At 41.1% G+C, this 23,481-nt stretch overlaps 2 protein-coding genes across 6 annotated transcripts; both read left to right on the top strand.

Annotated features, from left to right (window-relative positions):
- Positions 1–10,850: 10,850 nt before the first annotated feature.
- On the top strand, positions 10,851–23,090 carry LOC116290324 (uncharacterized). Of its 5 annotated transcripts, none has more exons than XM_089036131.1 (7): positions 10,851–10,971; positions 11,751–11,846; positions 19,897–20,256; positions 20,947–21,009; positions 21,515–21,556; positions 22,668–22,763; positions 22,893–23,090. In XM_089036131.1, the coding sequence occupies exons 2-7, from the start codon at positions 11,813–11,815 to the stop codon at positions 22,937–22,939; spliced, it is 642 nt and encodes a 213-aa protein (XP_088892257.1). In that variant the 5' UTR covers positions 10,851–10,971; positions 11,751–11,812; the 3' UTR covers positions 22,940–23,090. The 5 variants fall into 5 exon arrangements, 4 of the variants coding, with proteins under 4 accessions (XP_088892257.1, XP_088892260.1, XP_088892254.1 ...); XR_016120892.1 differs by lacking the exons at positions 10,851–10,971; positions 11,751–11,846 and adding exons at positions 12,330–13,184; positions 22,348–22,420 and having other exon boundaries at positions 22,893–22,913; XM_089036128.1 differs by lacking the exons at positions 10,851–10,971; positions 11,751–11,846 and adding an exon at positions 12,347–13,184.
- LOC148913773 (uncharacterized) lies at positions 13,484–19,505 on the top strand. Its single transcript, XM_089036065.1, is given in 2 exon segments — positions 13,484–15,309; positions 15,311–19,505. Coding segments are annotated over 2 exon segments (4,950 nt in total). The 5' UTR covers positions 13,484–13,794; the 3' UTR covers positions 18,746–19,505.
- Positions 23,091–23,481: the final 391 nt, after the last annotated feature.

Raw genomic sequence — 23,481 nt, 5'->3', positions numbered from 1 at the left:
ATTGTAGGCATCGCGTTTAACAATCTAACCGGCTCATGTGTATGATACTGCATAAAGCAGTATCCTTATTTATGAATAGCATTATTTTTGTAAACTTGTTGCATTTATTTTGAGATTTTCTTCGCAGTAATTCGGCGATAGTTATATGCAGCAATTGGACTTTCCGAAAAAAAGGGAATCTAGTCTAATTTTCTAGTTCCCAGAACTAACTTACAAGTAAATAGAGTTGAAGCCTAATATATACTTGGTGCCTTTTCATTCATTATGATTTAGATTTGAGAATCTAGCGAGCTTGGACAATCGAGGTCGGTGCTTGCCTTTCCCTATCAACATGTACTAGACTATCGAATAAAACCCCGCACTTGTAAACCAAACCATGAAGTTTTCAGGAAGGTTAATTAGAGTTTAAGAGAAAAGAAGAAGCTGATCCATCAAATGATTTGATTGGTCTCGCTTGATGCTAGTAATCTGCAGGTGTTATATCCCTCAGGGGATGATTAGAATGCGTGATTATATAATAGGGTACATACCCTTTAGCTTAAAAGCTTGGTACCTTCAAATGCTCAAAAGACATTGAAACAGGGTGCATACTATGGCAATTCCTAATACTACTTAATAATTCTTTATTGACTGTTATTCATGAAACAGTGGAACTGAAAATTCTTGCCGCTTGATCACGTCAAAAATAGCATTTAACCGAAAGAAAACGGCATTTAACTAGAAGGGCGTGTCGTCCTCCCGTGACGTTTTGCGAGTGAATAAACATACCCACTTAACAAATACTGAAATTTACGCTTATTTATAGTAAAAGTAATTTTGGCTTGCATTGACCGTGGTAACTGAATATATATATATATATATATATATATATATATATATATATATATTCCCTTATTTATCGAATAAATTAAGAACGTAGCAGCAGTAAGGGGGACTCGCGGTCAATGTCAAAGATTTACGGGTTTTACAGGCGGTTTAAGGAAGGCGCCGGCAGCGGGAATAAGCCGCGCGACAAGTCCTTACTGCTGCTGTGTTGGGAATCAAAGATAAGTGTTTATAAAAATGTACGATATATATACGATGCATGAATGTAAAAAGTTCACCAATGACTTCTGTATAATTTGCCTAAGATCCAAAGTTAACATACCTAAGCCCAAGGGTTTCTGGTGTTGTGGTAAGAAAATGCAAATAGAAGACGACACGTCAGCGCAGTGTTACGAATGTGGTAAGAATATTCGTAATGCCGTACCAAATGCTACCAGAGAGCAGTATTACGCCAATGGAGGTCGTAAGAAAACGCCATATAAGAGAATAAAATACTTCAGGGACTGGATGAGTCATATCCAAGGTTTACATCCGATATATTTAAGCGACGAAGTAAAGAAGAAAATCATAGACCATTTAGAAGAGCCAACCCCACAAAGTCTACGGAAAACGTTGAAAAAATTTAGAAGAGTGTATGGATTGTCCGCGCCTCGACAACCATGTTTCGACTACCTTTTTTTGCGTGTTCCAAAAGATGTGCGTGTCCCAAAAGACGTGCATGCGTGTCCCAAAAGACGTGCATGTGCTATTCAAAAAGTGTCTTAGAATGTTAACAATAAGGTTAAATCTTTGTTAAGTATATGCTAGAAGAGTGTATGGATTGTCCGCGCCTCGACAACCATGTTTCGACTACCTTTTCTACTGGTAGGCACAAAGTAGTATTTTTTTGTGTCCTCTGCGCTGGTAGCAAGCACCAGAAATGTCCATAGGGAAGTAGGTGGAGGCGAAATGCCTCTCCATGGTAGCAAGGGCCCCAAGAAATGCTATTATATATATTTCAAAAGTGTCTCAGAATGTTAACAATAAGGTTAAATCTTTGTTAAGTATATATGGAAACTATTTCAAAGAGTGTCTTAACAAAGATTTAACCTTATTGTTAACATTCTAAGACACTCTTTGGAATAGTTTCCAGGTATCCTTAACAAAGATTTAACCTTATTGTTAACATTCTAAGACACTCTTTGGAATAGTTTCAGAGGTGTCTTTTGAAGAGTGTATGGATTGTCAGTGCCTTTTTTTGTCCAAAAGAGTGTATGCATGTTCCAAAGGAGTGTATGCTTGTTCCAAAAGATGTCTATAGAAGGGAGGCGATTCACCGCCCTTCCAACTTGCGACAGTTGTCCAACGAAGACCACGTTCGTAGCATTTGCTTCTACCCCTATATATAGAGATGGACTCCCAAGAGACTATTTCGACAACACTGCAAGAGATGGGAATACGTGCAAAGAGTAGGCTGCTAGCACATTTGCTACTGGACAATGCCCACGATGGAAACCTACTGCCGGACATATCCAAATGCAACTACTTGCGTGGAAACGAAGGCCCTACAAGTTTGCAGCCGCTGCATGGGCTACCACCATTCGTAGACGACGTGTTTGTGTATGGGTTCGTTGCAGAACAAGACTTGTATGGGCGGGTGTGTAGAAATGCAAAGGCAATAGTATCCAAAATATCCATTGCAGCCACGGAAGCCTTTGGGGTGTTCCTACCAACCAGCATGGCGCACACATGCAGAAAAGGCAACATAGTAGAGCGCGTGTCCCATTTGTCCAACAAGTGGAATAGCCTGCACGGCGAACACGCAGCCACGTTCGTAGCCAAAGTAGACACCTCCGAATTGTCCATAGAAGTCGTAGACAAAAGCATTGCCAAGTTCGCTAGGCTATTGGATGCGCACGGATATGGCATCTATTCCGTCGACTACACACAGGATTTCTCCGGTACTTTGGACCGCAAGGCATTGGTGCGCAAACTGCGGCAAATGGGCTACAAAGAGCAAGGGGAAGCTGGTTGGCGCGAAGGCACCATTTTGGACAATACGCACTCGGTGGGCAACCATGTTTGTACTTGGGTGGAAAAGGGCAAACGAACGAAAATATACAACAAAATAGTGTCGAACTTCGAAGCCGGAGAAGTGCAAAACCCCGTAGGTGCAAAGCTGGCCGAGTACGTGGATTGCCCCAACGACCACCTGCGTAGAACATTCCTGCACCCAGACGTGCAGAAAAGAGGTTGTACCCGCGTGGAAATATCCATCTACAGCAGGGATTTCTCCAAAGAACACACCAATGCCATCGTGGAAACCATAGCACCGCTAGAAGACATATTCGTGGTGCAGCCGCCAAAAAACATGTGGTTGGCACTTGCCGAACACTTGGATAGATGCTTGTGTATTTGCTGCGAGGAAACAAAAGAAATATTCCTAGCTTGGTACTGCCACGCAGGAACGGGTAGGATAGCCGGTGTGCGAGTGCGGGGCAACGACAAATGGGAGCAATGCGTACTTTGGACCATAGCAGAGTTCGGTCTGCGCAGATGTCCCATATTCCGCATAGACGTAGGAGAATTGGATCCGGTGGAAATACTGCCGCTGCGCTGCTACACGAAAGATAGTCCTACCGTATTGGCGGAGTCCAAGTTTCCCACCCGCGTGCATGCGAATGCTCCTACTATCGCAGACTTCCTGCCTACGAGCGAACACGTGGAGTGGATATGGCGCACAAAGAAGGCGCAAAGGATCGGAGTAGAAAAGAGCGCCTTTGGCATTTTGGAAGTGCCTACGGACCGCAGAATATCCTTCCTGTCCAAAAGAAAACGACAGCAGCGCTTGGAAGACATACGGGACGACTTGGAAGGCGACGAGTGGGTCGAAGCCACGAAAAGATACCACGCAGAACTGTCGGAGCAAAGGCAGTCCATCCTGCGGCAAAAGGAAGAAGACAGGAAAGCCATAGAAAAAGAGTTGGAAAAATATAGGAAACTATTGGATAGGATTTCCAGAAGGACAGACAATCTACGCAAATTGTTCTTTGGAGAGGACGCAGCCAAGCGCTTTCTAGAGGATTCCGTGCCTCGCAAAATACATCGAATGCAAGAAATACCCGCAGGGGACTACAAAATACTAGGATACGCAGTACCCAAAAACGTAGATGCCGCTTGGCCTGCCAAAGGGCACCGAGTAGCTTTGCGCAGGGGGGCAAAAGAAACTTCCGTAGCATGGGCTGTGGATGCGTTGCTGGATGCATTTGCAGTCGGGAAGTTCGAAGCCAACGGCAACATACACACTGCCATACCTGGAGAAGAAATATTGGTTGAGTGGGAAAACAACATAGCCACTGTCTTCGTGCCCGAAGGACCCGGTTTGGATACGTACTACGAATTGGCTAGGAAAATAGACCATTCGATACCCCGGAATCCAGGAAAGCTACTAGAAGTGCCGGCGCCGCCAAACAAAGAATGCGTGCAGGCTTTGCACATGCAGGAAGGCGAATACCAATGCTGGCGTTACGCAAAAGCCACATACAGGGGCAAAGAAAGGACCATCCTATTCCTATCCCCCCGATGCTCCCAATGCGTATTGGAGGGCTGCACGGTAGAACATGCAACCACGCCCGTTTGGGGACACTTTCTGCAGGCGCAAAAAATAGACTGGACATCTCCGCCGCCTTTGTACTGCAAAATAGGCAGGGAAAAGACCACCGCAAACAAAAGAAAGGATAGATTGGTGCACGTGTCCGCAAAGGGCGTCGATCTGGTAGACGCCCTTTCTACTCCATCTCCGGAATCTTAGAAGGCCTCTGTGGCCGTTCGGAAGGCCCCGGACGTTCGTAGTAGACAACCTTTTCCACTGGTTGCTGCATGCGCGCCCAAAGCAATGCTCCAATGCCAAAGATGGCAAATACTATATTCCCGGCTATTTGCCAGTCTATCTTCGTGGATATTTCCTCCACTTCGTCCTCTAGGTTTTCCTCGCTGTAGTAGCCATCCTCGTCGCTACCAGGTGGTTGTATCTTGGACGACAGCTCCGCACGAAGCTTTTCTAGATCGTCCACGCGGTCTAGCAATTCTTTTTTTGTGGTTGCAAGTTCGGCCAGCAATTCCTCCTTTGCGTTTCCTAGGTCGTCCAAAACAATGGCAAAGGAATCCTGCACTTCTAGAAAATGCTTCTGCAAATCTGTCGTAGGTGGCGTTTCTGGAATTGCAGGCGTCGTATTGTTTTCCTGCTCTATCCTGCGTATTTTGGGAATACCCACACCATACTTCTTGGCTACCTTTTGTAGCCCCATTCCATTCTTTCGGTCTTCCAAAAGGTCTGCGATCTCCTCTTTGGATAGTATCTTGGGTGTGACCATATATGTAGGTAGATACGGAACATACCCTATGTTTGTCCATGGAATACCCTATGGATCCATATGGTAGATACCTGTTTGTCCACAGATATAGCATGTATCTGTACATAGCCATAGGCATAGCTGGATACATGCTAGGAAAACAGCGCACGATAGAAATCCTTTTGGATGTGGTAGGTGGCTTGTACAGAGCGCAGGAGACAATAGGCAACATTCGAATTCCGGGCTACGTAGCTGCACCATTGCGCGTGGCCCTACAAAGAAGGTAGAAGGGGCCTCCATTCTCTTCGGGCATTTTTGCAGACCTTCTCCAAAAGGGGTCTTAGTATTTAAACAAACAACAATAAAAATAAGTAGAGATCCAAAACTCTTGCGCAAACCAACGCACATCTTTTTGGAACACGCATACACTCTTTTGGAACACGGATTGGTATCTTTTGGAACACGCATACACTCCTTTGGAACATGCATACACTCTTTTGGACAAAAAAAGGCACTGACAATCCATACACTCTTCTAAATCTTTGTTTAGACACCACGGAAACTATTCCAAAGAGTGTCTTAGAATGTTAACAATAAGGTTAAATCTTTGTTAAGGATACCTGGAAACTGTTCCAAAGAGTGTCTTAGAATGTTGACAATAAGGTTAAATCTTTGTTAAGACACTCTTTGAAATAGTTTCTATATATAACAAAGATTTAACCTTATTGTCAACATTCTAAAACACTCTTCCATATATACTTAACAAAGATTTAACCTTATTGTCAACATTCTGAGACACTTTTGAAATAGTTTCCATATATGCTTAACAAAGATTTAACCTTATTGTTAACATTCTGAGACACTCTTCCATATATGCTTAACAAAGATTTAACCTTATTGTTAACATTCTGAGACACTCTTCCATATATGCTTAACAAAGATTTAACCTTATTGTTAACATTCTGAGACACTTTTGAAATATATATTAGCATTTCTTGGGGCCCTTGCTACCATGGAGAGGCATTTCGCCTCCACCTACTTCCCTATGGACATTTCTGGTGCTTGCTACCAGCGCAGAGGACACAAAAAAATACTACTTTGTGCCTACCAGTAGAAAAGGTAGTCGAAACATGGTTGTCGAGGCGCGGACAATCCATACACTCTTCTAGCATATACTTAACAAAGATTTAACCTTATTGTTAACATTCTAAGACACTTTTTGAATAGCACATGCACGTCTTTTGGGACACGCATGCACGTCTTTTGGGACACGCACATCTTTTGGAACACGCAAAAAAAGGTAGTCGAAACATGGTTGTCGAGGCGCGGACAATCCATACACTCTTCTAAGAAACCTCAGGAATAGACTTACCGGTAATTTCAGACAAAAGGTAGGGAATAGCTTTGTAATATTTCCCCAGCTTTAATTTTTTCAACGTTTTCCGTAGACTTTGTCTGGTTGGCTCTTCTAAATGGTCTATGATTTTCTTCTTTACTTCGTCGCTTAAATATATCGGATGTAAACCTTGGATATGACTCATCCAGTCCCTGAAGTATTTTATTCTCTTATATGGCGTTTTCTTACGACCTCCATTGGCGTAATACTGCTCTCTGGTAGCATTTGGTACGGCATTACGAATATTCTTACCACATTCGTAACACTGCGCTGACGTGTCGTCTTCTATTTGCATTTTCTTACCACAACACCAGAAACCCTTGGGCTTAGGTATGTTAACTTTGGATCTTAGGCAAATTATACAGAAGTCATTGGTGAACTTTTTACATTCATGCATCGTATATATATCGTACATTTTTATAAACACTTATCTTTGATTCCCAACACAGCAGCAGTAAGGACTTGTCGCGCGGCTTATTCCCGCTGCCGGCGCCTTCCTTAAACCGCCTGTAAAACCCGTAAATCTTTGACATTGACCGCGAGTCCCCCTTACTGCTGCTAACGTCTACTGAAAATGTTATTAATAGCTAAAGGTGCAGGATCTTTGCCGTTTGTTTGTGTCTGCTTTTTCCCAGTCCACCGTCAACTTGAGCTTTGGGATCTTATTCCACTCTTAGATTGGCAATATTGAATCACCGCTTTGTATATAAGACTTATTGGATCAAAACTAAGGACACATGTCTTTTCAAACTAATGTCATATCTTACGGTAACCTGGAGTCGTGCCTTCTTTTCAGCATTGTTATCACGGTCAATCACGGTCAATGACTTGAAGTCAACGAATAAGAATACAAGGAACTTCATGATGTTTTTATTTCTTTCATTGGTTTGCATAGAAAGATATAACCCCAATATCATCATTATAGTGGAAAACAAATAACAGAACGGGAGATAAGGAAAGTATTTTCTACAGGCCACCTCCTAGTCTTGGTAGTTAGTTATATCTTCCCGGTAATCCAATAGCATATAAAAAAGTGCAAAAAACGTTCAACATGTGTTTGAAATATTAATATTAGATGAACAGGTTTGCTAATTATAATTGAAAGACCAAATAATGATTGCCGACAAAAGGTTTTAAAAGGTTTTAAGGTTGTTTTTTTAAATACTTTATTTGCTAAGCCAATCTTTCGAACAGTAATGTCATAAGTGAAAGAGAAAAAAATAGAAATTAATTTCTAATCCGATAAAAAAAATTGTTTAGTACATTGATTATTAGTAAAATATGCTAAAAAAAATAATAAATAACGACTAAACAATGGTTTTTATAATTAAAAATGCAAATAAATCATCAGGAGAAATTTCCATGTCACGGGAGAAAAATCCCATTTGAGGGACATTTCCCGGAGAAATTTCCCTGTCCCGTGGGAAAATTCCCACTTTGGGGACATTTCCCGGGGGAAAATCCCGGTTTCACGGGAAAATTCCCGGTCGGGGGAAAATTCCCACTTGGATGGACCACAAAGTGGGAAATTTCCCGGGAAATGTCCCCTCCGGCGGGACATTTCCCGTAGACATATTACAATACAATACAATACAATACAATACAATACAATACAATACAATACAATACAATACAATACAATACAATACGATACGATACGATACGATACGATACGATACGATACGATACGATACGATACGATACGATACGATAACGATAACGATACGATACGATACGATACGATACGATACGATACGATACGATACGATACGATACGATACGATACGATACGATACGATACGATACGATACGATACGATACGATACGATACGATACGATACGATACGATACGATACGATACGATACGATCGATACGATACGATACGATACGATACGATACGATACGATACGATACGATACGATACGATACGATACGATACGATACGATACGATACGATACGATACGATACGATACGATACGATACGATACGATACGATGCGATACAATACAATACAATACAATACAATACAACACAATTTTATTTGGCACCATATACTTAATAGTATATGGGTGTTTGATTCCAAATATATTATAGGTATATATGTACTATGTATTAGGTAATTTTCTTATTTCATTTTCACGTATCAGCATACATTGATGAATGTATGCTGATATAGCTTTTTGTAGAGACGCTGATTTTGAATTGATTAAGAACATAAAACGACTGTCAGCGCTCATATTGTTGAAATTAATGCTGGTGGTTTTTTTTTTTTTTTTCATGAACTCTCTTAACTCGTTTCTATGAGAGTCATATAGTGGACACCAAACTAGAAAGTGTTTTTCATTTTCTACTCCCGACTTACACACTGAGCAAATCCTTTCATCGTAAATGAGATAATGCCTCTTATACCTCCCCGTTTCTACTTCAAGCTTATGGTTGCTAATTCTTAATTTTGTAAGCGCCACTCTGTGCTTAATATTGGTGACTTGACTTAAATATTCTTCAAAGTTATAATCCGTTTTGAACTGACGAAAGACTGTGAGTTTGTTTTTATGTCTGTCGTCTTTCCTTTCATCATTGTGGAAGTTACTCCATAAAATTTGCCTCTCAATGTCATATATTCTTTGGGTTATTATTTTTCCATATTCATACCATCTTGGAGAAAGTTCATTTCGTGTCATCCAAATTATCCCCAATCCGAGTTGTTCTAAAGTAGTTTTAATTTTTATGCTCCAAAATGCTTTTTTAGTTTCATTTTTAATATCTTGGTAGACTTCGGCTGAAAGTTTTTTTGGGTGTAGTTCCGACTTTATAATTTTATGCCAGAATTTGAAGCTTCTACTGCATGCTTTGCATTTTAGCGGAAACCTTCCTAACTCAGCTCTGCATGCAAGGTTACTTGCATTCTTTGTCACCTTGAGGAGCATTTTGCAAAATTTTTTAATTCTTGTTTTGCAAACGTAAAGTTTCCAAAGGTTGTAAAATTTAATCCTAAATATTCATATGATTTAACGTTTCCTAGTTTAACTTTGTTCAAATTGAATTGGAAGTTATTCATTGTCTTCCCTGTATTATTGAAAACCATCACTTTTGTCTTTGTTATATTAACTGTTAAGCCTGATAATTCACAAAATGTCTCTAGCTTGTCGAGATATTTCTGAAGCCCCTTAGCAGATTTAGAGAACAGAACCAGGTCATCTGCATATAAAAGAGTACTAATCGGTTTTGCCATTCAACATTACATCATTGTTGTTGCACAATGTAGGGCTCAGCATACAGCCTTGTTTAACACCCATATAACAGGAAAATGTCGGAGAAATGTGTCAATTTACTTTGATTGCTGATTGATCAGTGGAATACATCGATTGTATCACTCTTAGAAAATTTTCATTTATACCAACATTTTCAAGTTTTGCCATTAATTTTTTCCTTGGAATGCAGTCAAACGCTTTTTGAAAATCTACAAAGCAGGAAAAAAGGAAATTATTTTTCTTCCGTGGCTTACTTTTAACATATTTATCGATTACAGATTTCAGAATAAAAATACTATCTGTTGTTTCGTGATTTTTTCTAAACCCACCCTGTTCCTGTTTAATTATATTATTCGTAGTTAGGTAATCATAAAGCCGTTTGTTAAGTATTGCCGTAAAAACTTTGCCAATTGCAGAAAACAGTGTTATTCCACGGTCATTTTCAGCTTTCGTTGGATCGTCCTTTTTATGCAATAGAACAATATATCCTAGATTCCATGAAGAGGGAAACTTTCCGTTGTCTAGGATTTTATTAAAAATTACTGTTAGATGTCCTTTTAGTGCTTCCTTTCCCGTTATCAATAATAGCTCATTTGCAATATTATCAGGGCCGGGAGCTTTATGTTTCTGTAGGTTACTTAGAACTTCATATACTTCTTGGTCTGTAATGGAAAAATCTAATTCCCCTTGACTTTGCGACTGTTCTAAGGTCTCCGTAGTATTTACTGCAGATGTCTGACAACTATTAAGCGTCTTGAAGTGATTAAATAAGTCCTTTTCGTTTGGTAAGGCCGATATGACTTCTGCAGTGTTTTGAGGTAATAACGTAAAAACAAAAGTATCCAACTTTCACAAGATTACAGTCAAACAAGGTCACGCGTTGACCCCTAGTGTCGATTAATGATTTGAATTTTCGAATTGTGATTTCATTATTCAGTTGAAATTGACAACGTCGAAAACGAAGATATGAAAATTCCAATCAACGTTAAAATCAATATACGAAATTTTGATTGGTTTATCAGTGCTAACACAGGAAGACCAAGAAAACATGGCGGCCAGAAATAGTCTTGGCCTTGTTTAAGTGCCGGGAAGGCCTTTACCTGATATTATTCGACAGGAAATTGTTCATCTCAGCAAATACTGATGATATCCGCCAAGTAATTGAGGTATGAAAATTATAAATCCTACGGTGTGTATGCTTATGAAATAAGAGAGCGACTTCTGCTTGAAGGTATCTGTAATTTAGATGATTTACCTTCTTCATCACGAGTCGAATAATGAACTGAATTTTCATTTGAATATTGCAATATTGCATTATTCCAGTTCGTACGTATAAAAGGAATAGTTGACTAATGATTTCATTATTCGACTCTAGGGGTCAACGCTTGAGCTTGTTTGACTGTAATACATCTAAATTTATAAGCATTATATAATTATTTTGCAATAAAAAATGTGTTTCACCATTTACTCCATGCTTAGCAGAAACGAAATTTGAGCTGTTTGTGGTCTACTTTCAAACACGAATAACTTGCACAAATCAAATATCAGCTTTCCACGCGGTTTGTTTAACCACCTAGGATTGTGATTTCTAAACCCCTTCATACACCTCGTGCGGTGTCCAGGGTTTCCTTCCTGTTCCAATTCAATGATGATAGTTCGGCCACAAGGTGTTATGATAAAGAACAAACCAACAAAGGTTTCTCTTTCATATCCACAAGTACAAAGAGACCTCGTGGTTCAGGTTCACTAGTTATTGGGTCAAAACGTGTTCGTAGTTGATACCAAACAAATACATTTATTGTTTGTCTATAAAAAATAATAAGGACTCTTGACTAAAAAACTTGTCCCAAAGCCTTAAATAATACCTCGACTTGGAAAAGGATCCGAATTTATAAGGCTTTGCGATCAATAAATTTGATTAATAAATGCATTTTTTGTGTTGCAGGCGCGTATATCTTGATATATCAAAAGTGCCATACACTACATCAGTGGGATTCGCTCCCCTTGATGACTACGTTATACTCCTTATCGGAGATAAAAGGTTTGTAGGAATAGCTCACTTGTTTATATACATAATTATACACATATCTTTTTATGACCAACATTTTATCTGATCGATCGATATTTTTGAATAATTAACTGATTCCTTACGAAACTAATCTCTTCTCCTTCGTACACACCCTCGATTATATTTAAGCAATAGAAAACTTTTTCCGTGTTTACATAGCCTGATAGCAACACGAGGGGAGGTTGGGAGAATTCGAGACAGTTATACAAACCCGAGACGTAGTCGAGGGTTTGAATAACTGTCGAGAATTCTCCCAACCCCCCGAGTGTTGCTATCAGGCTATGTAAACACAGAGAAAAAAGTTTTCTATTGCTTTTATAAAATAAATACTAAGGGAAAACATTACCACTTGCAAGAAAATAAATCTTTATTTGAATTTGATTCTCATATCAAAATAAAAATTCTCCATACATCACGAACTTCGATCATTAGCCAATCAAATTTTGTGTAATAAACGCCAAGGAGGCAAATGTGAAGCGAGAAAGAATCGCTAGCTATCTTAAACATTTATCATTCTAAAACTTTAAAACAAATACAAAGAAATGTCCAAAGATTGAATAGAAATCTTAATAAAAGATTTCAGAATTGATTATCTTTACGAAAGTGATCAAAAGTGGATAACAAGTGTCACTGTGAATGGAATTCTCGGCTGAAAGAAACGTGGTTTTGCTCAATTTGACAGCGAGAAAACATGGCAGCGAAGTTGATTGTTTCGTCTTGCCTCGAGAAGATATTTTGTGGAGCTGAAGAGCTATCGATGGAAAAAGTTTGAAGCTGCTGACTGTCTCCTTGAAATACTTGTATTCTTTATCGGCGGTGCATTTAAATCATGAGAAAGCACGTCGCTGAACAACCGCAGCTGTCCTGACGGAGGACGTGTGTTGTAGCTCCTGAGGGAATTCTCTTTGCGGTGACCAACGAGAGATTGTCATGATATTACGATCAGAGAGACCTGCATGAGACCATAGGGTTATGCCTGTGGCCCTGACACAAGTCAAAATTTGGAACTTTGTCTTCAAAATACATTTTTGGGGGCGTTTTTTTCCTCGAAAGAAACTGTAAATTTTTAATTTTTGAACTTGTACCGGGAAAACACGAAAGTTGTGACGTCACAACTGTGTTTACATATCCTCATGCAAACATGGCTATCAACCAATCACAGCGTGCGTGCTATTGAATTTATTTTATAATGTCAAATATTCATCATTATCCAAATTCGCAAAGCGAAAGTTTTAAAGGCGATGGCCTCATTCAGACTTCAGTACCTTTTCATCTTCTTGCTTTTAAACTTCTTCGAAATCGTTCAGCAAGGTAAAGAATGTCTTTAATTTTCAATATTTTTTTGCCCAAATAATCTGCAAAACGAATAGTTTTAGTTGACAGACTGATACCGTCATAAACGATCGAGTGCTAAGAAACTTCAGTTAACTGATAGTGCGTGAAAAAAGCGCGTTTTTTCAAAAAAAAAAAAAAGCAAATTCAGTCCTCTTTAACTTCTTGTATGAAACCATTTAATCACTATCTAGACATCATGGCAAGAAAATTACCCGTAATCGTAAATATAGTAGTACACAACGCCAGCGAGCCCGTTGTGCCCGCGGACATTTGTGCCTGTCATGCGCGCGCGCCCGCGCCAGTGACGCCTGTTCATTACTGTTGTTATTGGTCGGCCATCTTGCGACTACGTTTCATTATTAAAGCTTGTTCATTCGTTTACGTCGTTCGTCGTGTTTACTGGCGTGGTGGCAGCGATTAAAGGACCCACGAACAACAGTATAAATACAACGATCAATAGCAGAAGTCTCGTAACGAGCCAACCTGTACGGTGGTTGGAAAACGAACAGCAAGAAACGTACACAAGAGCTTACGAAACACATTCACACGGCCTCATCAACAATCACCCAAACCATCGACTCCAAAAATGACTTCAACAAGAGCACCAAAACAATGGACACTGACTAAAAACGAGACAATCACTTCCTTCGAAGCATGGAGACAAAACCTACAGTATACATTATCTCTCGACGTAAATTTCGCATCCTTCCTTGGTGATACCGTGACGTGGCTAAAGAAATCTCGAGGCCCTCTAAGAGGCTTTACTGATGACGGTGAAGCAGTCCCTGTCGCTAGACGTCGAACAGCACAGCAAAAGTGTACCCATCTGGAGTTGATGCTTGGCCAAATCGCTAATTATTGCCCAGTTATCTCTAGAAATTCAATTGTCAAGAACTCAACATCTATCAACTCCATCTGGCAAATGATTCGCATGCATTATGGGTTCCAGTCCACCGGAGCACACTTTATCGACTTTAATAACATTAAACTGGAACATGACGAACGCCCAGAAGACCTCTTTCAACGACTGATGTCCTTCGTCGAAGACAATCTCCTCATCGCTAATGGCAGGATCACCCACCATGGCGAGATTATAACCGCCGACGAGGAATCAACACCCAGTCTTGAAAATATGATCGTTCTCACCTGGCTTAGACTAATCCACCCGGACTTACCAAACCTCGTAAAACAACGATATGGCACGGAACTTCGCTCCAGAACCCTCGCATCGATAAAACCAGAAATCTCCCAAGCGTTGGACTCACTGCTTGACGAACTACGCACAGCCGCTGATTCCAAGATACTACGCGCTACAGCGTCAAAATTTAGATTCCCTGCCTCACGTGAACCAAACAAATTGCCAAACAGTCGCCGCCCAACGACTTCCAGACGCCCCAGGTCATGCCCACTATGCAAAGAAGCAGGCCGCGCAGATCAACAGCATTTCCTAAGTAAGTGCCCTTACTTACCTCCTGAGGACAGACTCTTCCTCGCCAAGACTCGCTCGACAACCAACTATGAAGAGGAAGTAGAAGAAGACGACGATAACCTAGATCTGTACGCACCTGATCAAGTTGACAGTGAAGCGTCAGCCCTTCCGTCCGCACGTTCCATCTCCCGAAGGGTCAGCACCAGAAGGTCACCCCTACTCAACGCCTTCTATCGACAACACCCAGTGAGGCTGACCCTCGACACCGGCGCCGAAACCAGCATGATTAAAGCGTCCGTTGCCCAGACACTTGGTCTTACCGTCGAAAAGTCTTCCCAACAAGCATTGCAAGCCGATGGTACGACACCGCTGACCGTTATTGGCGAAGTACACGTCCTGCTCTCTCGTTCCAACAAGAAACTCGCGCTCGACGCCCTCGTAGTAGAGGACATAGATGTTGACATACTCGCTGGAATACCCTTCCTCATCGCGAACGACATCTCAGTTCGCCCAGCCACTCAACAGATAACTATACAAGGCTCCGAAACCATCTTGTACCACACCGATGAAAAACACAGCACTCAGGCTCACACCATACGCCACGCCACGTCGTATGTGTTACGTTCATCGTCGCCCACCACCGTTATCTGGCCTGGAGATTACCTAGAAGTTGACGTCCCCCCCCGAGCTGGGAACTGACAACACTATCGCCATTGAACCCCGTAGTGATACGTCCCAACTCAAACGCCCTCCACCCAGCGAAAACCCATGGCCCCAACCACGAGTCATAGATACAGTCGGAGGTAAAGTGCGAATTACCAACACGTCCGACGAACCATACACCGTCCGACGCCACGACCACATCTGCTGGGCCCGCCCAACCGTCCCAGCGACTCCTCCCGAAGCGGCTCCACCCTCAACACTCCCCGTTACAGAAGTAAAGCCTACCCCGCCGTCCTCAGGCGGCGTAAGTCTAGATCCAGACAAGCTACTTACAAGTTCCATGCGTGACCAATTCCAGAAGGTCCTACAGAAATACGACAACGTCTTCAAACCGGACATTCCAGGGTACAACGGAGCAGCGGGCCATATAGAAGCCCGCGTAAACATGGGACCGGTACAGCCGCCCCAACGTAAAGGGCGCCTTCCTCAATACTCTCGAAACCAACTAATAGAGCTGCAAGAGAAGTTTGACGAACTGGAAAGAGACCAAGTCTTCCAAAAACCCGAAGATATCGACGTGGCAGTAGAATACCTGAACCCCTCCTTCCTCATAAAGAAACCCTCTGGCGGTCATCGCCTCGTCACTGCCTTTGCAGACGTGGGACGGTACAGCAAACCCCAACCATCACTCATGCCAGACGTTGACTCCACACTACGCACCATTGCACCATGGAAGTTCCTGATAAAGTCTGATCTCAGCCGCGCCTTCTACCAAATACCCCTTGCTAAAGAATCCAGGAAGTACTGCGGCGTAGCCACACCATTTCGTGGCGTACGCGTTTACTGCCGCTCCGCAATGGGAATGCCCGGCTCAGAAACAGCACTCGAAGAGATGATGTGTCGAGTACTTGGTGACTTCATCCAAGAAGGCTGCGTGGCAAAGATAGCAGACGACTTGTACTGCGGAGGAGCAAGCCCCGAAGACCTTCTACCTATCTGGGCACGGGTCCTGGAACAGCTTGACAGGTGCAACCTTAGACTCTCACCAACTAAAACGGTCATCTGTCCAAAGTCCACCACCATATTAGGATGGGTGTGGTCCCAAGGCAAACTATCTGCAAGTCCTCATCGCGTCGCGGTTCTTGCATCTTGTCCTCCTACAACTACCGTCAAAGGCATGCGCTCTTTTATCGGGTCCTACAAAGTCCTTAGCCGCGTCCTACCAGAGTGTTCCTCCCTAATCGACCCCCTCGAAGGCGCAATCTCGGGTCTCCAGTCACAAGACAAACTTACGTTGAACGAAAGTCTTCTCCACAAGTTTAAAGCTGCTCAGCAGGCCCTCACGTCAACCAAAGCCATCGCTCTACCACGTCCATCCGACTCCTTATGGATCGTAACAGACGGCTCCGTAACCAAACGTGGCCTCGGAGCAACACTATATGTGTCCCGTGAGAACAACCTCTATCTTGCCGGATTTTTCAGCGCAAAACTCCGCAAACACCAAGTCAACTGGCTGCCCTGTGAAATTGAAGCACTGAGTATCGCCGCGGCCGTCAAGCACTTCAGCCCGTTTATAATACAGTCTGAACACCGTACTTGCGTACTCACTGACAGCAAACCATGCGTCCAAGCCATCAATAAACTCTGTCGCGGCGAATTTTCCGCAAGCCCTCGGGTAACATCATTCCTAACTACCGTTAGCCGATATCAAGTCACGTTGCAGCATTTGGCCGGTACGGCTAACCTCCCTTCAGACTTTACGAGCCGCAACGCTCCAGAGTGCCAAGAACCAACATGCCAGGTGTGCAGTTTCATCAAAGAAACAGAAGACTCTGTCGTCCGTGACGTGTCCGTTCAAGACATCATCGACAACACCAAGTCACTTCCATTCACCACGAGATCAGCCTGGCGAGAAATCCAAAACGGATGTCCCGACCTCCGCAGAGTCCATGCCCATCTGAAACAAGGAACTAGACCCTCGAAGAAACTGACTAACATAAAAGACATCAAACGCTATCTAAACGTAACGTCCATCTCCAAAGACGGCATTCTAGTAGTCAAACGCAACCAACCTTTCACCCCCTCATCTGAGGCAATAGTAGTACCACGGTCCGTACTTGATGGTCTTCTCACAGCTCTCCACGTTCGTCTAAACCATCCATCTCGCAACCAGCTTCAGATGGTTGTACTACGCCACTTCTTTGCGTTAGACATGAACAGTGCCCTAACCAGGGTATCCTCGTCATGCCACCCATGTGCCTCCTTACGGAAGTTTCCAAGTTCTCTCGTAAACCAATCATCTGAAGAACCACCCGACGTCGTCGGCATATCCTTCGCTGCTGACGTTATCAAACGACAACGACAAGCAATCTTACTACTCAGAGAGTGTTCGACATCCTACACCAACACTTGTTTAATACAAGACGAAAAGTACGACACCCTGCGCGACGCCCTTACACGCCTCATTGTGGAACTACACCCTTTGGACGGTCCAAGAGCAGTCATTCGAGTAGACCCTGCACCAAGCTTCTTATCTCTTAGCAACAACGACGGTCTAAAACACTTGAACATTTGGCTCGATGTTGGTCGCATAAAGAATAAGAATAAGAACCCAGTCGCCGAAAAGGCTATTCAAGAGCTAGAAGAAGAGCTTCTGCGACAGGAGCCCGGAGGTGGACCCATTACTTCTACTGGCCTCGCACTAGCAACAGCTCGTCTCAACTCTCGCCTACGCCATCAAGGTCTCTCCGCTCGTGAACTATGGACACAGCGCAGTCAATACACCTGTGACCAACTCCCACTATCTGACTACCAGAATATAGTAGCGCAGCACCAGAAGAGGTCCACTAACCATCCCCACAGCGAAAAGTCCAAAGACAAACACGGAGTTGCCGCACCTCAGCCACAGATTCGAGTGGGAGACATAGTTTATTTGATCGCTGACCGCGACAAACTACGTGCTCGTGACCGCTACATCGTTACAGAAGTGAGCGACCCTTGGTGTTACATTAAGAAGTTCACCGGATCCCAACTTCGCGCCACATCATACAAGGTCAAGCTATGTGAGTGCTATGCCGTTCCCGCTCCCCTCGCCTCCTCCCACACTAGTACTCAAGTAATCCACAACGATGCCGACGAAGACTTCGCCACCGTAGACCCAACGTTAGCGTCAGAAGAACCAAGTCCACCAACACCCCCATCGGAACTTATCCGCCCATACGAAGTTGACTTACCAAGCTGGTGTAAACCAAACAATCAAGACAACGCATCAGAAGAAGACACCAACACAACCCCAGAAACAACTGAGCAAGACCCACCACCCTCGCAAGTCACTCTCACCGTCCCACTGCCCATCAACAACGAACTCAGCAGCGAAGAATCTCCCTCGAGACCACAACGAACACGCAAACCCCCAGCCTACCTCAAGGACTACTTCCTATATTGAGACATTATGCGACCTGTAGATGTATGAACCATAATAACTTTGTTATCCAGTTAATTAACAGAAAATAAGGAAGAAGAAGATACTGCGCCAGCGAGCCCGTTGTGCCCGCGGACATTTGTGCCTGTCATGCGCGCGCGCCCGCGCCAGTGACGCCTGTTCATTACTGTTGTTATTGGTCGGCCATCTTGCGACTACGTTTCATTATTAAAGCTTGTTCATTCGTTTACGTCGTTCGTCGTGTTTACTGGCGCAACACATAAAATGCTTCGAGGAAACATAAAGAGCCTTCTTACTAGTGGCTTTCTTCAAATCTTCGTTTGCCTACCCTTTGAGGCATTCGTATATAAAATTATATCAAAATCAGTCGATGTCGTTTAATAAGACGGGCTTACGTGTCCTTGTATATCGATAGACTGAACATATAAATTGCAATACGAACACAATCTACACAGAGTCAGTCGAATCAGCAGTAGGTGTATATGATGTCGGCCATTTTGGATTTAGAAACAAATTGTAGTTTATGAAATGGGTTCGTTCTATTTAATCATAAGAAAGGGTCTAAGATGTCGTTTTCAGCATATGTATGCATCTTCTCAGATGGTTTTTATATTTACGCTTTGTAATCAAAATGATATGAGAAACAGAAAATGTTTGCTTTCACATTTGAAAATGAAAATGCAGTTATTTTTACAATATCTGATTTTCCGTTCTCGGTCTCTCCTTTTTCACGGCACTCCTAGCTTTTATTTTTCCCCCTTTTGAGTTCCTTTCCCTTTTCAGAAAATATCTTTGTTCAGGATGTTGAATTTATGCTAGAATATATTTATTGGTTTCCCTGGTTCTAGTTTGTCGTTTCCTTTTTAAAATTAAACATCCTTGGAAGTGCTTAGATCAGGGTTCTAAAAATAAAAAGTGTTAAATATTAATTCGGCAACTAGCTAGTAGCGGTGCTTTGAATACAAACATGTAAGTTTTGTGACTGCATTATAAGCTTTATACTATGTTATGATGAATTTGCTACCTTCCTTATGTTTTGTCATCTACGGATTTATTTCATGTAGTACAGCCATCATTGCAGACAGCAGCTCAATGTTACAATATAATAGCAAACATATATCAATGCCTTATAATTTTCTTCTTTTTTGACAAAGTATGCTCAATCAAGAGTCCAAAACAGATCGACGGTTCTATTGGAGAAGATGCCTTGTTTATGTGGAATACGACGGATCAAAAAGAAATCCTTGCTGTCAGCTGGGGAATAAGAAAGGGAAACATCCCCGATCCTCAGTTTATCAGTGTTAATGGATATCATGGAAGGGTCACCAAAAACAAAGATATTGGCGACACGTTAAAAAGAAGAGTAGAATTTATTGGAAACTTGAAAATAGGTCGTGCTTGGTTTGTGTTGAAGAACCTTACTGTCAATGACACTAATGAATACATTGCAAGCATCAGTGACGATGTATCATATGATATACCATATTATGTGCGCCTAACTGTTGCAAAGAAGGGTAAAGTTAAGCCATGCACTCTTTTGGGAGTAACATAACTTATCTATTTCATATAAACTTCTGATTCCTAACTTCTTATTCCCTAATCCACATAGACCGTATTCTCTTTAAGGAAAACAATACGATATACATATTATACATATTTGTTGTGAAGTGTTATCGTCAGGGTGAGTGTTGTGTTGAGAAAGACTGTTGTTGGTGGTGACTTACCTCTGGACAACCTGAGCGGGAGTCAATTTCAAAGACTTTCTCTAGTTCATGTTCATGTCTTCCTTAAGACTACACTCACCTGGATGATCACTGACTTCACAGCAAACATCAACGCCTGGGTTCAATATAACGAAGCAAAATGTAGTCTTTGTAGTATTTCGACAACCATGCGAAACGTTGGTTATATTTTTAGGCAACTTCATAACTTTGTTTTTAATAATAGCAATAATAATAATAATAATAATAATAAATTGATAGATAGTTTATGATACAACAGATGGTAATGGGCCATCGATATCAACCAACACTATCTGTTTTGATCAAAACCTAGCCCCATGTAGTGATGCATGACCTTATCTAACCACAAAATGTTAATAGCAAATTAGTTAGAATATAAACCATCTTGCGATTAGCCCAAACACCTGGTAACTATAACCACATGGATCCCGCGCGATATATTTTTGATTATTATGTTTTCAGTAACACCAACAGAAAGACCTTCTCCAACCCCAGTCACTACAGCTGCTGCTCCGAACATTATAAGTAAGGCTTTGATAGCTTCAGCATAAATAAAAAACTGGACTACTGATATACGGTTATCACATACATACAATATCATATTTATTTCAATACTACATGCAAGCGTATTTGAAACCTATAGTTGTCGTATTTAGAATGTTCTATTACTAATAAATAATTAGTTCTTAATATTGTCATTTTATATCATTTTTAAAATGGACATGAGCTTCTTTTTTTATCTTAGTCTTTACTCTGCATCTTTATAATATTTTACTTTTCTTTATTCCAGATAAATAGTGAAAAATAGGTGTTTTTGCATCAGTCCCTTAATTTTGTTAGTATTGCATAAATAATTTAACAATTTGGCAGGCTGGAGTCAATGACAGCTATACGGTAGAAAAGAGAGACAGAGAGAGAAAGAGAGAGAGAGAGAGACAGAGAGGGAGAGGGAGAGAGATCAACAGTCTGAATAAACGCACAATATAATATAATTGTGTAACCTATTCTATTTCTTTTATTATTGATATAGGAGCTTCGACAACTAAAACTACTACAAGTTCGAACATTACAAGTAAGTTCACTAATAAGTAATCATGTTATATTAATACATAGTAGCATTTGAATTTATAAAGTTTCACTTATATGACTAGATATAGTTCTATACTATATACTTGGTTAATAGAAGTACTAGACAAGGGCTGATCCAGCCAAAATTGTAGGGGGGGGGGGGGGGGGCAATTGAGTCTCTTCCGTCAACACAACGGAAAACAATATACAAAAGAACCTTTTTTTGCTGCTGGATCCGCCCTTGCTAGACTACTACTAGTAGTCCTCGTCAACTTAGTGAATTCACGTTCAATTGCATAGAGTAAACTATTGACTAAGATAATATTGATGCTAAGCTCTTGTCTCGAGAGGCCTATTGGGCCACGCAGTTACGTACGTTACGTCCCAATTCAATGGCCTCCACAAGAGACAAGAATTTAAATCAAAACGTATAATTCAGTTTTCATTCTAATGTTTTTTCTACATTACAATAGACTGCTGCAACCTTTCTTGTTATTCCATTCTTCATGGTGGTTGCACCTTTTTCACTTTTGTTTCTTTATTTCATTATCTTACAAAAGGCTGATGTAGCCCGTGGTCCATGCTTTTCGTCTGAATTTACTGGTTACATCCTCCTTTTGTTCTTATGCCCTTTATATACTAGCTGTTTGGCTATTCATTCTTTACTTTTTTACTTTTTATCCTGTATATATCTGTATTTTTTCTGAAGAAGGCCGAATGGCCGAAACGTTAAATACAATTTTTGGAGCAGTTAGAAGTTGCCTGTTTTCTCTTTTTACTTTTTTAATTCAACAGACTGTTGAATTCTTCTGACTGAAGAATCTGTGAATCAATTTTCCGTAAAAAAGTACTCAATACATCCATAGAGGTAGAGCAGAATATTTGTTTGCGAAGGAAAAGTCAAGATAACATTTTTCCCGACAAGCCTGTTTCGTGAATATATATATATATATTCACTATATTCATTATAAATGAATAAATGAATAAATGAATAACTACTACTACTACCACTACTACTACTACTGATGCTGCTGCTGCTACTACTACTACTACTATATTATATATATTTGATTATATATTGAACTTTTGATTAACATAACTATTTCTCTTTTAAGCACCACCCAAACCGAACTCGTCAAACATACAAAGGCACATTAAGGGTTACATAATATTAATGGATATTGCACTGGTCATGTGGCACTTAAATTTAGGTAAAGGTCGCACTTAATATTAAAAATAATACTTATCGATATTTATTACAACTTGGATTTGACTAATTTCATTCATTACTACTTCAACTGCAAGATTTAAAAACTTTTTTATTTTATTTTATTTTCCAGGGTCTTTGTTCTCAACGAAAAGACCAAGAGAGTCAAAAACTCCCTAAACTGCAATTATGTTGTTGTTAGTGCGTGGGGGAATATAGAAATCACCAGAGGGTGTGTATAGACATTGAAGGATTACTGCAGTTCTTAACAGGGGTTGAACAAAATTACTTTGCGATGGCTTTAGCAGTAATTAAAACTTCGTTATGCGTGCTTGGAGGAAATGGAAACCAAAATTTTTTTTAGATATATAAATATATATGCATATTTAACCTATGCATTTAAACTGAGTGGATGTTGCAATAGACCCCTCATGGAGTTTCAAACTTAAACTACCTCAAAACCTTTTAGGGTACCAAGAAAATAGTGACATTTTGTGTAACAAAAAGCTACTGAAGAGGATTTTGGTTGTGTGAGGTCTGAGGGGTCATAATACTCAGGTCTATTGCTTTGCACGAGTGAAATATTCAAGATGAGAAATAAACCAAAGTACAAATCAGAATCCGAAATGAAAAATGAAACCATAAGCAAAGCAACGTGGAAATAAATAAGCAAAAACAAAAACAAAACAAAAAAAACAAAAAAACAAAAAAACCAACAATAA

This window comes from Actinia tenebrosa, unplaced genomic scaffold, assembly GCF_029948245.1.
Source record: "Actinia tenebrosa isolate PJP-AT-01 unplaced genomic scaffold, QUT_ActTen_1.0 PGA_scaffold0__85_contigs__length_37466705, whole genome shotgun sequence".
In the NCBI taxonomy this organism is placed as follows: domain Eukaryota; kingdom Metazoa; phylum Cnidaria; class Anthozoa; order Actiniaria; family Actiniidae; genus Actinia; species Actinia tenebrosa.
The sequence above is the reverse complement of the archived record's forward strand: the minus strand, read 5'-3'. Positions and strand labels throughout refer to the sequence as shown.